The sequence below is a fragment of the Symphalangus syndactylus genome, chromosome 15 (genome assembly GCF_028878055.3).
Source record: "Symphalangus syndactylus isolate Jambi chromosome 15, NHGRI_mSymSyn1-v2.1_pri, whole genome shotgun sequence".
NCBI lineage: Eukaryota > Metazoa > Chordata > Mammalia > Primates > Hylobatidae > Symphalangus > Symphalangus syndactylus.
In genome coordinates, this window is record NC_072437.2 from 23045918 (window position 1) to 23061690 (window position 15773).

The 15773-nt window shown below is 35.2% G+C and overlaps 1 protein-coding gene across 1 annotated transcript in view; it reads right to left on the reverse strand.

Moving 5' to 3' along the window:
- Positions 1–15773, reverse strand: part of LOC129463712 (UDP-glucose:glycoprotein glucosyltransferase 2-like) — a 199882-nt gene that overhangs the window by 60754 nt on the left and 123355 nt on the right. Inside the window, 4 exon segments of the mRNA XM_063618499.1 lie at positions 209–367; positions 6969–7158; positions 10360–10439; positions 13364–13466. Coding sequence (XP_063474569.1) covers positions 209–367; positions 6969–7158; positions 10360–10439; positions 13364–13466 — 532 coding nt within the window.

Genomic DNA, 15773 nt, shown 5'->3' on the forward strand with positions numbered 1-15773 from the left:
TCCAAGAGATTTTACAATAACCTGTTAAAAAATTATGAAAGTATGATTTTCCCCATTTTTGTTTTATTTATCTTATTCAAAGATTCAATTTTGTTTTCTGCAAACTGTTCAGCAACAGCAGAATATAGATTATTTCATTTTACTCTTAGGAAAACAGAGAATTTCACCAAAACATCAAATGAAATATCATCAATTAAATAATACTTACATGATTGGCCATCACTATTGTATCAACCACAACAGGTTTATTTTTTGTGCCTAGTGTGAACTGCAGACCCCGAGGAGGCTGTTCTGTCACTTTATCAAAGCATTGTCCTTCCAGTAGTAAGTATTCTAGTTCATATTCTGCTGTCGCAGTTTTCTCACTCTGTGGAGGAAGTATGTCATTGTTTTTGGTGTTATGTAAAACTCATAATACAAAATTTTGAAATAAATGAATGTGATTATTTTAATATTGGCCAATGTATTTTGGTGGGTAACTTTAAGTCTTTGTTTTACACATGAGTGAATTCGTGAGTTGAATTGATTTCTTCAAGACAAAAAGCTTATGATAAACTTTTTCTTTTTCACGACATCAGCTTTATCTGAACCTCATGATATATGCACCAATATAACCAAGCAGGAAAGACGTGAACATGAGATTTAGATGGGAAATTCCTTAAAGAATCTGCTTCAGTTTGCTGTTGTCCTGAAGCTCCCACTTCAGACTTGACAAGAAAGCTAACTTACTATCTATTGGCTTTCTTGTAATTAATAAATTAATGTGTATAATCAACTAATTATAAATTGATCAATATATTTTTAAAGTTAATTTTAAAAAATTAATAAAAATTAATTTTCCACTTCCAAAGTGGAAAGAAGAAAAAACAGAATGCACCTCAACAGAATAAACACTGATATAAACATCAACACACTGATTTCCATTTCTTGTCTTTATAAATTTTTTTATAAGAAAGTAACCTGCCTTTTCATTAAACATGGTTTTCTAAGAACATGTCTCTGTCTCTATAAACATCATTTTAAATGGCTGGACATTCCAGTTGTTTCTGGATTTTTCTCTATTGCAAATGTTATAATAAATATTTTCAAGATAAAGCTTTTTCTCTACTTCATATGAACAGCATAACTAAACATGAAAATAAATCAAACAGTGATTTTCAGAGACAGAATTCTGTTGAGATTGAAGACAGCAATGTTACCTATATCTAATCTTATTTCACCATATTAGGTTTTCAACACTACTGTTTAGTGTGTTTAGGATATAGACTATTTGGATATATTCTGTATTGTATAGTTGTTTTCCTTGACTGCAATTATCTCAGAAATAATTACAATATTTGTTTACAGCATTTCTTTCTTGATTCTTGTTATTTTACTGCTTTTAAGAACAAAAAATAAGTAACTTCTTTGAAGACAGTATTTATTTCAACAACTTTAGTTGAATTCTGAATTAGTTGTTGAATTTACTATTCTAGCGATAAACTTTATATAATTTATTAACCTATTTCCAGAGTCTTTATAGCAATTTACTTGACTGGAAAGATTTCCACGGGATAGTCTCAGAATAATATGAGAATGTTAAAAATTAGAAAAAGATTGTAGAGATCATGTAGTTCAACACCCTCACTTTACAGACAAGGAAGCTATACACCAAAGTGACTATAAAGTAAAGCTTAATTATTTTATTATGAATTAGATACTAGGGAAGAGTCTAAATACACTTACCCAGTTTGTGAATAACAGTATCTTCTTAATTTTATAATATATTAATGTGAAAATTTCTCTTGTTCCTATATATTTATAAAACAGACTTCAATTCTGTTGACTTATTCAAACCACAACATAAAAACATAGCCAATTCCTTTTCCAAAGAGTTCTTTCTAGTGAATATTTTAAGTTTTCATAGAGGTGATTTAAGTTAAATTAGTTCCTATTTTCAAAGCTCATTTATTTATTTATTTGTTTCAGACAGGGTCTCACTCTGTTGCCCAGGCTGGAGTACAGTGGCACGATCTCGGCTCACTGCAACATTTGCCTCCCGGGCTTAAGCGATTCTCCCACCTCAGTCTCCCAAGTAGCTAGGATTACAGGTATAGGCCACCACTCCGAGCTAATTTTTTGTACTTTTAGTAGAGACGGGGTTTCACCATGTGGGCCAGGCTGGTCTCGAACTCCTGACTTCAAGTGATCTGCCCATCTTGGCCTCCCAAGTGCTGAGATTATAGGTGTGAGCCACTGCACCTGGCCACAAAGCTCATTTTTAGCAAAAATATGAAAGTTAGTGATTTTTTGATGCTTATGTTTCCATCTTCCCTTTACATGTTTATTTTGTTTTAAATGTTGTTGATACCAGACATAAATTTAGTACCTTTCAAATATAACCTTGAGCATGTATTAATTTTTTCATTATACTTTAAATTCTGGGGTACATGTGCAGAACGCACAGGTTTGTTACATAGGTACACACACGCCATGGTGGTTTGCTGCACCCATCAACCTGTCATCTACATTAGGTATTTCTCCTAATGCTATCCCTTCCCCTAGCCCCCTGGCCCCACGACAGCCCCGGTGTGTGATGTTCCCTTACCTGTGTCCATAGAACATATTAATTTTTCTAATACGATATTAATTGTATTGTTCTTCTGTAGCTGAATAGCTGTCTTCCTTTAAGAAAAGGTTAAGTTTAATTATAAAGATTAACATTTGGGTTTGTTAACAATTGTCTGTAAATATGTTAATCTAGTATTTTTGTTGCTATTGAACGTGATTTTGTGTAACTGCAGACACATTTTCCCAAGTTATTAATAGCAAAGCTATAACACATATCTTGATCTGTGATCTGAACTCTGACAAGCTATCTGATAGTGGAGATGGATAAATGATAGTACATCTTTTCTTGCATCTTATCTCAAGGCAGGTGAAGGCTGAACTTAATGACTTTAGTGCAATCTGAACTTTAAGAAACTATTCAGGACTCTGGGCAAAAATCCAAGAGAAAGCTTAAGGAATTAGTTTTAGATAATTTGGTGGTTTGAGGCATATAAGGTACGGTAGTCTTCCTTTATCTGTGGTTTCTCTTTGTACAGTTTCAGTTACCCTCAGTCAACCATGGTCCAAAAATAAGTGGAAAATTCCAGAAATAAACAATTCATAAGTTTTAAACTGTGCACTGTTCTGAGTATTGTAATGAAATCTCGCATGACAGTGCTTGTGTTCAAGGAACCCTTATTTCACTTAGTGACCCCAAAGCACAAGAGTAGAGGATGATGACCTACTTTTATAATTGTTCTATTATTAGCTACTAGGGTTAATCTCTACTGTGCCTAATTTATGAATTAACTCTTATCATAGGTAGGTACATATATAAAAAAACAAAACGTGGCCGGGCGCAGTGGCTCATGCCTGTAATCCCAGCACTTTGGGAGGCCGAGGTGGGTGGATCACAAGGTCAGGAGATCAAGACCATCCTGGCTAAGACCGTGAAACCCCATCTCTACTAAAAATACAAAGAATTAGCCGGGCGTGGTGGTGGGCACCTGTAGTCCCAGCTACTTGGGGGGCTGGGACAGGAGAATGGCATGAACCCGGGAGACGGAGCTTGCAGTGAGCTGGAGCTTGCAATGAGCCGAGATCGCGCCACTGCACTCCAGCCTGGGCAACAGAGCAAGACTTCATCTCAAAACGAAACAAAACAAAAACAAACAAAAAAACAAAACACTGTATATAAGGTTAGGTACTATGTGTGGTTTCAGGTATCCACTGAGTGGGTGGGGGTATCTTAGACAAATCCCTTGCGGATTAAGGGAGACTTCCATAGTACAAGTCTTCTGATATATAAATTTTCAAGTTTGTTAAGGTTTTGTTTAAATTTCTAAGTTTTGCAGAAGGGACAGAACTCTTCACTGCAAATGTGACCTTTTCCCAAATTTTGTAAGTGTTTGATGGTTTGAGATATAAATTTCATATATTATGCACTGAGAGAATAAACTGAGCCTAAGATGGACAGTGTTCATCTAATTCATAATATAGTATTATTTAGGATCTATAGCATATCTCTGGCAATCAAACAGAAATTCTTTCACAATTATATTTGTAATGCATATATCAATAAATATCAATAAAACTGATATCAAAATTATTTATGTTTCAGAGGGATTAATGCATTTTTCTGTGAATTCATTTTAACAGAGCCATATCCTATTCCTGTTAGCAATCTTTTATTTATTGCATCTTCTCTTGCCTTGGTAACCACCATTGTTGTTCCAGGTATTTTGACATCTTTCATACATATATATATATGCTGTGATAAAATATAGAGAGTCTTTGGATGCAGTTCTAACAATAAGTGCTGAGAAGAGCAACACATCTGAACTCCAGGTAAAAGTAACTGTCTCACTTTTAGCTTTTTTTTTTTTTTTTTTGAGATAGAATCTCGCTCCATCACCCAGGATGGAATGCCATGGCACAATCTTGGCTCACTGCGACCTCTGCCTCCCGGATTCAAGCAATTCTCCTGCCTCAGCCTCCCGAGTAGCTGGTATTACAGGCGCGTGCCACCATGCCCGGCTAATTTTTCTATTTTTAGTAGAGATGGGGTTTCACCATGTTGGTCAGGCTGGCCTCAAACTCCTGACCTCATGATCCACCCGCTTTGGCCTCCCAAAGTGCTGGGATTATAGGCGTGAGCCACCGTGCCCGGCCTAGCTTTCTTAATCATTTTTGTCACCTTTAATTATGAAATTAATGCTGGTTGTGCAATAATGTCAATGTAGTGACAATCACGTGAACAAAGTCCTGCCAAGGGAGAATTTTCCCAGATCAAGTTTCTTCCAGGTGTTTGTATAGTGTTTGGGAATTAGGTGTAAACAGGAATATTTGCACAAGTTAGTAGTATATGGTGGTAAATCTCTCATTGTTAGTCTCATTTTTGCCAGAGTGTACGTACTTTTCCCCTTTATCTAAAAATCCTTTCTACTATACCAAATGCCTTTGTTATTTTTCCAGGATGGTTGCAGAATATTTTAAGTATGTATAGCACACAATGAAAAAGATGAGCCTGGGGGTAGTTAACTTTTACAGATGCTAGAATTTATAATCTCCTTTTGTTTATTCACCTAAACTATGAAGACACAGGAAATTTTCCTTCATCCTAGTCTTCTAACTTCAGAGTTAGAGCTAGTGTTCATCTGAACAACTTCTAAAAAGACGCTATTAGATTTGACACTCAATACAAAAAAAAGTTTTACTTAATCTCCACCAGCTGTTGAATAGCTGCTGAAATTTTCACCAGCAGACTCTATTTAAAATCTTTCCTAAGCTGTACTAATTTCTCCCACTAGAAACACTTCACACTTTTGGATAGCATGTTTAAAAGTTACCTTATTGAGTATATTGCCACACTCTCTTCATGAAGAATTCCAGACTATATTAAGAGATCTGACTGATCATGGAAAAAACAGCGATTTTTTTTTTCACTTCTCATAAGATTCATTTGTTAAGTTTTTCTCATTAATGCTATTAGTTTGCTGCCTTTTCTCTAAATTTGAAGGACTGATATTAGAAGATGGTTATGACTGAGTTTTAGGTTCTTTTTTAGGTGGGTCCAGTTGGGAGTGATGGGGAGTATGTTACAGAAAAGTGATTTAGGATCCCACAGAATCCACACACGAGTGGATCAAAATAAACTTTCCTAGAAGGAAAATCTTTAGGCAAAAGATAGTGCATAAGAAGCATGAGAAATAAACATTATAAACAATCTTAACCAAATTATTACAGGTAAATGTTTATGCTTCAGTCAAGGCAATGGCTATATTCTACAGGAGGTATCAGACACAAAGAGCTGGAAATAGGTCAGAGGGAGGACAATAAGGAGAAGCAAGTATTTTTTCCTCATTTTCTGGATACCAAGTGATATGGTTTGGCTCTGTGTACCCACCCAAATCTCATGTCTAATTGTAATCCCCACGTGTCAGGGGAGGGCCCTGGTGGGAGGTGATTGGATCATGGGGGCAGATTTCCCCCTTGCTGTTCTCATGGTAGTGAATATTCATGAGGTCTGAAGGTGTCAAAGTGTGTGGCACTCCCCTCACACTCCTGCTGTCATGTGAGATGTGCCTGGCTTCCCCTTCCACCGTGATGCCATGGTTGTTTCTGGAGGCCTCCCTAGCCATGCGAAACTGTGAGTTAATTAAGCCTCTTTTCTTTTTAAATTATCCAGTCTCAGACAGTTCTTTATAGCAGTGTGAAAACAGACTACCACACGTATCTTAAATTCTTCCAAAATACTTCCCTTTTTTGTGGTTTCTGAATTCCTTTTCTCATTCTAGATTCAATGTTTAAAAGACTCAGTTTAATACTTTCTTTCTGTGCTGTGAATTACAACAGCTGAGGAAGAGAAGTCTGACTACTCACTAGACAAGGGTCATACAGGGGGTGATGAGAAGCAGGTATACCTGGCCTGTAGTATACCGCAAATTTTGTTTCCTACTTTCTACCCTAATGTAGTTAGAACTACTTTCTCTGGCTATGAGCTGTGAGGCCAAAAAAAAAAAAAAAAAAACAAAAAAAAACACCACCAACAAAACAATTTTGGGTGAAATTTGCTCTCTGAGTTAAAAAACTAAACTTGAAGAGCAAAATAAGTACTTGTACTAAGTTGCCAAGTGTTCCTCTCCATATTTTTGACATTGCTCATCTTAGAGAAATGTCTTTGCAAGCTAGTAGTCTGAGGCAAAAAGAAAGAAAGAAAAAATGTAAAGACACCTAGGAACTTGGAAGACTCGAGAAGCTGAGTTTGGAAAGTAGAAAAACTTAAAAATCGAAGGAAAGATTGGATCGGGACCTAGAATCATAAAAAAGAATATTCTGGTTAACATTCATAGTATGATCGCTCACTTGCTACAATTGTAATAGCTGATAAGAATTTATCCTGTTTCTCTCTCTTTATATGACTATACACAATAACTTACATCCTTTAAGTGAATATTATCAAGGTCACAGTTGCTGTGTACTGTTTCAACCAACCAGCCTTCTGGAGTAATCATGTTGAGGATTAGGAGGGGTGATTCAGGAATATCCAAAAATTTTGCCACTGGTCCAAGAGAAGAAACGTCATTAGCCCCTGACATCAGTTCTGCTTCCAGAACAAAATGGTAAAAGCTGTTAATAAAACATAAAAATACATAATGTGACCAAAACTGAGATTTTTCTTTTAAAATATTTTTAAAATTGAAAATGGCTTAATGCTCTGACCAGAAGTCTACAATCAAAAAGACTAAGGTGCATTATACTGCAGAAAAATTAATGCTTATAAGAAATAGACAATCATTATTTTGTTGACACTACTATCTAAGTCTATGTATATTATCTACCATTGTTAACTATTCCTTAATGAACATGATTAGAATCGCTTTAAGATGTACCTGACTTATGCAGGTTCTAGGAGTTTATGATCTGTTATTGTATTATGATTTGTATGCATCCTCCTTCAAATCTGACCATGGTCTATTTTTCAGCTATTTTATTAACTTTTACCACCACTAATAATATGAAGAGAAATGGTAGGAAACAAGTGAAATTCAAGCTGAAATTCTAGTACCACTTTTAAAAGCTCAACTGAAAACAAACAGGATTAAGCTGAAAGCAACTGCTTAATAGCACTTTTAGACTTAACTTCAGTTTTGCTGTATTTTAACCTCATCCTTCAATACTGTGCACAGAATTATTACGTTATGCTATCAAGGCTAGTGGCTTTTACTATTTTGAGACTGCAGTCAAGGTGTCAGCTGTGCTGTAGTTCTCTCAAGGCTCAACAAGGGTAGGATCTACTTCCAGGTTCATCTAGTTCCTCAAGGGCTGTCTGAATGAGGACAGCAGCTCCTTGCTGGTAGTTGTCTGCAGACTGCTTGCAGTTACTTCCCAAAAGGCACCTCCAACATGCTTCAAAAGAGAAGCACACAGAAGAGCCACAGAGAGAGAATGTCAGCAAGACAAAAGTCACAGTCTTTCATAACCTAATTGTAGAAGGGAAATTCCATCACTTTCGCCGTATTTTGTTTTATGAGAGCCAAATCACTAGGTCTAGCCCTCACTCCAGGAGAACTTTCAGAGTGTGAGTCCCAGGCACTGGTGATCACTGGGAGCCATGTTATGCAGATAGACAAAGGAAATAAAAAGAGGAGAAACAGGAGAGAATACAGTCAGGAAGTAAATGTTCAAAACAAATTCCTGCTGCAGTGGAAATATCAAAGAAAAGTATTCTCTGAATGTTGTAAGGAGCAATTTCTTTGTGATTTAGTAAATACAATTTCAGTGGCAAAGAGAAAGTTAAAGAGAAACTGCAGTGGAAGGTACAGTGAATGAGATATGAAGACAGAGTCTGACCATCTTTGAAGAAATTTAGTTAAGAAGGAATGAAGAAGAGGGAAAAAGACTCTAGAGGAGAGAAAGTTAAGGGAGCAACTTTTAAAAAAATTGAGTAACTTTAAGGACTGAAAGAAAAAAGCTAGTATAGAGATTAAAGATCCAAAAGAGAGAATATGTGATATAGCAAGGATCCAGAACAAACAGGAAAGCATGAGATCAAAACAGAGAGGGAATGTTTACCTAAAAAAGAAGAAAGATGCCTCATTCTTGCCCTGCAATACAGGAAGGCTGAGGAAGTACGGCAGTTAAGAGTAATAAGTTGAGGGGATTCTTGCCCTTAACCTGTGTCATCTCTGAGAAGAATAAATTTACTAAAAGGAAAGGCCTGGGAATAAATGTGTATGCTAGATTGCTTGATATATGCTACTGAGTCAATAAGATTCTGTTGAACTACCAGTTAAAAAAATAACTGTATACTCTAGTACATTATTTCATTTAGAAAAGTCAATTGTTTCCCTCCCAGTAGATTATGCTTGCTTATATGTTCAGTAATCCTATTCTTTATTATATAATGTGATGCTTTACAGAGAGGATCCCTACTCCTGTGAATAAAAATCCTGTACTCATGGAACTAACAAACCTTTCAATTAGCAGCTAAAAAATTTAAAGTTTTTGTTCAGATGTAAAAAGGCACGTGATAAAATTTAAAATACAAAAGATAAATGAGAAGCATAAAAACTCAATGAGATATATGGACAAGAGTCTTGAGGGACAATGAATAAGTCCTAAACTTTCACTTAAATTTCCCACATTTTCCATTTTATTGCTTTCCAACTATTAAAAATACTTAGGTTTAAAATGCCTGCTCTGGCTGGGCACAGTGGCTCATGCCTATAATCTCAGCACTTTGAGAGGGCAAGGCAGGTGTATCTCTTGAGGCCAGGAGTTCAAAACAAGCCTGGAGAACATAGCAAGACCCCGTCTCTACAAAAATACAAAACAAAACAAAATGAAAAAACTGTGCGTGGTGGCATGCACCTGTAGTCCCAGTTACTCAGGAGGCTGAGGTGGGAGAATCACCTGAGCCTGAGAAGTCGAGGCGAGGCTACAGTGAACTGTAGTGGTGCCCCAGCCTGGACAATGGGAGTGAGAACCTGTCTCACAAAAAAAAAAAAAAAAAGTTCTGCTCAAGGCAACATCTATAGTATGTCAGTTGTAACAAATACAATTTGAAAAAGTAAACAAGGAATGAACAGAATGCTACCTTTCTGTCTTGTGTATGCATACATTTTTTGTTTAGAATTACATAATTAAATAATACAGAGATGAGCATATTAAAAAGTCTTAAAAAGCTATACTAGTGCAATGGCACATACTCTGTTTTCTGCCCAATGACGCATGAAGGAGAACTGAATATTCCTATCAATAAGAATGGCTCATAATGAGTGACAGTGATTCTGATCCACAAAGAAGAGAAAGGGTGTATTTTTGTCCCCTCTTGAGAGAGAATGTTATTTCAACAGAAGAGTGTTAATGGGGAATATTTGTATATAATTATAAACAACAATTTTTTATATCTCTGGCAGGTTATTCTAAACTAATTGTATCCTAATGCCCCCAAATATTAAATGTGATGATATAATAAAGATAATTTTGGTAATTCTGCTAAACCAAAAATGGTTTAATTCCACCTTATTTCCCATTGATATATTTCTAAATTGGTATTCCTAAATCACATTTCCAAAAATACCTATGAATAAATATAAATCAATGTAAATTTTGTAATTAGGTCAGATCACTTTGCTGAGTTAGGTTATTTTAATTTTTATATCAATTTTATGTCAGTTAAAGTTAGTAAATAGTCTGACCTTCTGACTTATTTCTGTGAAGCATCTTGTGAAGAAAAGAAAAAACCAGGTCCAGTAACAATGATTGTTTTTTTCTTCTCAGCATTTACAAATTTTTCAAAATGAAATTTTGTTCACTCAGACTCACCTGTCTAAAGGGGCTTCTGAAAGCCTGCCCCTACAGTTCATGAACAACTTTATCTTCATGTTGATAATCTTGCCAAGTACCTATTGGAAAGAAATTCCCATGTTTGATATTAAATAATATTAATAGCTAATATTCATTATGTATTTACCACGTACCAGGTACTATATTAAAACTTTATGTTCATTATCTCACTTGATCCTTACAACGCCCTGCTAAAATAGTACTTTTGCAGTTTAGGTACAGAGACATTAATGTGCTCAAGGTCACACAGAAACTCACAGCACAGGCAAAATTTTAATCCAAACAGTTGATTTCAATGTCCCAGGGTTATGCTGCTTGCCCTTTGCCTAAAGTGACTTTTTTTCATAGTATCTAAATTTCCTTAGTATTGAAGAACAAGGAAAATAATTACTAGGACCTTGATCTGCAAATACAAAGTGGTGACCTTACAACAACATTGGCAGTATCCTGATTCTTTTGGGATTTGGAAGTTCTTGGCTACCTACGAATAAATACTTTCTTTTCGTTTCCCTGGATCATAAGAAGTAGAGGAAGAATTACTAATTTTGATAGTCCCCATCTCCACATAGGTAACATGTCAGTGAAGATTCAAAAGCTATTAGATAACAAATGATATAGGTAAAGGGAGAAGTAACAAAACAGATACATGTAATAGAAAGGATACAGGCTTGATGAGAAATTAGAACATAAAGACTAAGGATTTAAGAGATTTGAGTTTCAATTCTTCTCTATCACTCATCATTATTTGCTACTCTGGAGGTCACTGAACCACTGTTTTTCTCAAGTGTTAGATGAGAAACTACCTATTTCTTCCAATAAATTATCCTTTTATAAAGTAAGAAATAAAGTGACTCAGAAATAAAGTATGCTATTATTACCAATGATGGAAACTGGAATGCAATTCCATATTTTATATCTCTGTATAATTCCCTATTTCCCTGTTTCTTTTCTTTCTTTTTTCTTTTTTTTTTTTTTTTTTTTTTTAAGAGACATAGTCCTGCTCTGTTGCTGAGGCTAGACTGCAGTGGTGTGATCATGGGTCACTGTTAACTTCAAACTCCTGGGCTCATCCAATTCTCCCACCTCAGCCTCCTGAGTAGTAACTATGACTACAAGTATGCAGCATCATGTTTGACTAATTTATTTATTTATTTTTTTGGAGACACGGTCTTGCTATGTTGCCCAGGCTGGTCTTGAATTTCTCAAGTGATCTTCCTGCTTTGGCTAATTCCATATTTCTTACTCCTAAATTCTACTTTTATATAAAAAACTTACAAATTTAAGTAATTTTTTTTTGAATAATGACTCTTCATAGGAATAGGGATTTTGCATACTAAAAAGCATCATACTAGCTCCACTCCTTTCAGATGTGATGCTTTCTAAAGAATAATCTGAATAGTATATCTCAAGACATAAAAACTTGAAGGTATAACCAATGCTAAAAGAACAAATAGGTAAATCAGCTATGGTTTGTCCTACTCGTTTCATAAACTGAACAGCTAGAATGACAAAGTCTTTCCAAAATTATTTGTCTCCACTCGTAGAATCTCATTTTCCAATGAGATTTGGCAGTGCACACTAAATTCTAAAAAAAATTGCATTTTGAAATTTCGATATACAGCGAATCATATGCTTAATCACTTACATTTTCACCAGACTCAATATCTAATTACTTTTGCCTGTTTCAAAAGTGAAGTCAATTACCAAAGGAAAAATAGTTTGTAAAATTTTCAATATCACTAGAAAAACATACAGCCTTCTAATGGGACTAGCTTATTCAAATTTAACTACTGAAAGCTGCATTCTAATTTGAATGTTCGAAATTCTAAGTAAAATGGTAAGCCACATAAGTCCTTTTGGAGACTGGTTATCTGTCTCTTCACATTTATTTTCCTCTTTCATAGGGAAAGAATTTCCAGGTTAATGCAGGACTTGTGGCCATAGTTTCCAGCCTCCCTTGTCATTCAGTGTAGCCAGCCTGGGGACATTCTGGTCAGTGAGAAGTGATAGGACAGCATACATCTAACTTTGGGGTTGTGCTCTTATTCTCCCCTTCCTGCTGGCAGAAGTGCAGAGATGATGTTAGGGCCTGACTGGTGATCTTAGGTGCTTCGTGACAGCTCAACAATGACACAGGCAGTGCCTGAGTCCCTCACACTGTGTAGCTGCCTTAGCAACCCCAAGGCAGCCTACACTTAGACTGCGAGATGAAAGAAAGAAACTTCAGTCTTGAAAGCAGTGTTATTTTGGCCTTTGTTACAGCGGCCAAACCTATAGAATACAAACTCCATGTTTCCCCTTTCCTCAGCTTCACTTGTTTGGCTAACATTATTTATTATACTTTAAGTTTTATCCAATTAAGCTTAAGCTTCAGCTTCTCCAAAAGCCACACTTCACAACACATGAAGGACACCTGTATTAGTCTTCTCAGGCTAATATAACAAAACACCACAGATGGAGTGGTTTAAACAATAGAAATTTATTTTCTCACAGTTCCGGAGGCTGGGAATTCCAAGATCAAGATGCCAGCTGATTTGGTTTCTGGGGAGAGCTCTCTTTCTAGTTTGCACGGGGCTAACACGTCACTGTGTGCTCAAATAACCTCTTCTTTGTGAAGTCTCCCTCTCTTCATCTTTTAAGGCCACCAATCCTATTGGATTAGGGTCTCACCCATACAATCTCATTTAACCTTAATGATCCCCTTAAAGCCCTATCTCCAGAGAGAGTCACATTGGGGGTTAGGGCTTAAAGTTCACTGAGACCTATTTCATGTGTTGAAATATGAATTTTGTGGGGAATACAATGCAGTTCACAGCAACACCCTGTGCACGGCTCCATCATTTCATTTTCTACATTGAAATGTGACACTCTATTAAAACGGTGAAGAATCAAGAGCACAAACAGCTGATTATACTTGAAAACAGACTTGAAAAAAGTATGAATTTAAAAACAAAAATATTTAGTCTAATTTACATTATCTTACAGCCAATAACTGTGCCATTTTCTGTGCTTCTCTTGTTAATGGATCAACAATAGCAATGACATTAAAGAACATATCATTCTCTTGAGGATTCATCTTTATAACACTAAGAAAATAGAAAATAAGATGAAAGATGATGTGTTAAGTTTATGCAAATAACTAATCATGATCTTAGCTATATAATTCTTATAAATTGTTTTCTTTCTCACTAAAATTGTAAAATACTGGTTATTTCACACAATGCTTGCAAATTTGAAAATCTGTTTTCAACAAATTACAAAACTGAAAAGAATGAGAGAAAATGAAGTAAGGTTTTATGAATGAAGTGATTTTTTAAAAGCCTTTCAAAGAATGATCCCATTAGTGTAAAAACTCTGATAATTTTAGGCCCTCAAAATTCTCATGGATTGTACAATTTAAAAAATAAAGCCAAGATGCTTTTGTGTTAGTGGGATATATTTCTTTAGATTTGAGAATAAAATTAACTATTCATACTTTATTAAATTTAGTATTTCAAAAAATCAATATACTATAACAGGCAAGTTCATTAATCATACTTTATTTTGATCCCAGTCTTCCTCTCCTCACCTCATTCCCTCTGTCCTATCCGTTTTTATCTTTCACTGATAAAAGTTCTGAATTAGAAGATGGACTAGTTTTTTAAAGGGAAATGAGAAAATGATTAAAAGTACAGAATAGGCCAGAGGGAGACAGTCCATTCTACATTTAATATAATTAAAAGTTAATCGTGTATATTTGATTAAAAGCAGAGAATATTCTACTGAATTACTGTTTTAACACTATAATCATGTAGGAAATATTTTTCTCAGATGTAGGATGAATTAATTATACATTTTACATATTACAAAGGAAAAAGGTTACCAAATCAAGAGGTACACATGTAGTTACAGGAATATTAGTTTCTTTGGCAGGAAAAGGCTTTCTGCAGTGAGGGGATTAATTGCTCAGCAATTTTTAAAAAAGCTAATATAAACATTTACTTCAAATACGGGTCATCTGAATACAAAACTGCAAGACATTTTATTTTCTATGCAGTTGACGATTTAATTATCTTAAAATAAGAGGGGCATAGTCAGACAACAGACCTTAATGGATAATTATTGCTAGACCTAAGAGCCACAAATCAGACGTTCTGCTATTAAAGTGACTCTCAACAATTGTTGCTTCCTGTAGTTACCTTGGTGAAAATTCTACAAATTACTATCCTACTTTGTAACACCACTCAAAACTGGTCATTTTATGTATGCTGTATGAGATGTAATTATGGCTTCAGTATGCATCTGTTTACTGCTGCTTTTTTCTCCCAGACTACTGCTAATTCTATGAAGTTGTATGAAGCAGAATTCCATAGTCCCCACCATCTGATTATACATGTACAAGACAGTTTTCTGAGTAGAATCCTGAGCCCACTAGTAGGTAGTACAGTGACTAACCCAATAATAGAACAGAACATCCTATTTCTCATGCAATATTAACAACAAGATGCTAACTACCACCTATTTAAGGAAACAGATTTGTACTCAATTGCCAAAAAACTATTGATACACTTCATGTCATTAGCCAGAAGAATACTGTCAAGCACAGTGACAGTTAATTAATTATTAAAGCCCATGTCAGAAAAAAAAGGGTGAAGAACTGCTTAGGTATACACAGTTAATCAACTCTTACAGATATATTGAACACATTTCAAACAGGCTGTTGCAATAGAAAACTCCGAGTTGAATTTTGTTACGATACTGTTAACCTATCTATAAAATAGGTCAAGTAATCTACCTTAAGAATATTGAAAACACTGTTCATTATATAGCATCCTCTTTATAAAGGCTCCTGGGAGAAATTCCTCTGTCCTCCCTCTCCTAAGAATAATTACATTTCACCTGAACACCTAGTTTGTTTTCCTCTCATGAACTTGGGAACTGTATAAACTGGAACACTTGGAGCCAAATTCATGGTATGCTCACGACAGGAAGGTCATTATTGCCGCAGCCTGCAAGGCTTCCTTCAAGACCTCATAGTTTCTCACACAACTTACATTCAATGTTGGAAGTTCCTGGGATGATGGGGTGAGTAGTTAGGATTGCTATTTTTGCCTTTGTCTAAGATGTTAGAAGAATGTCAAATCCACAGAGTCTAAATGGAAGGGAATAGGCTAATATAGAGATCTTTCAGGGCTGGGGAAAAAATATAATTGTTTTTTCTCATTTTTCACTTTATTCCAGATTTCAATATACTCCTACTCTTTTCTCTCTCCTTTTGCAAACCTTCTAATTTAAGTTACTTTGTCAAATTTAAATTTTCTTATAAGCCAATTTAAATTTTAAAAGTTGGAATTAAGATCAAACATCAATACAGAAATAACGGATTTATAACAAGTGTTTTAACATATTTAATT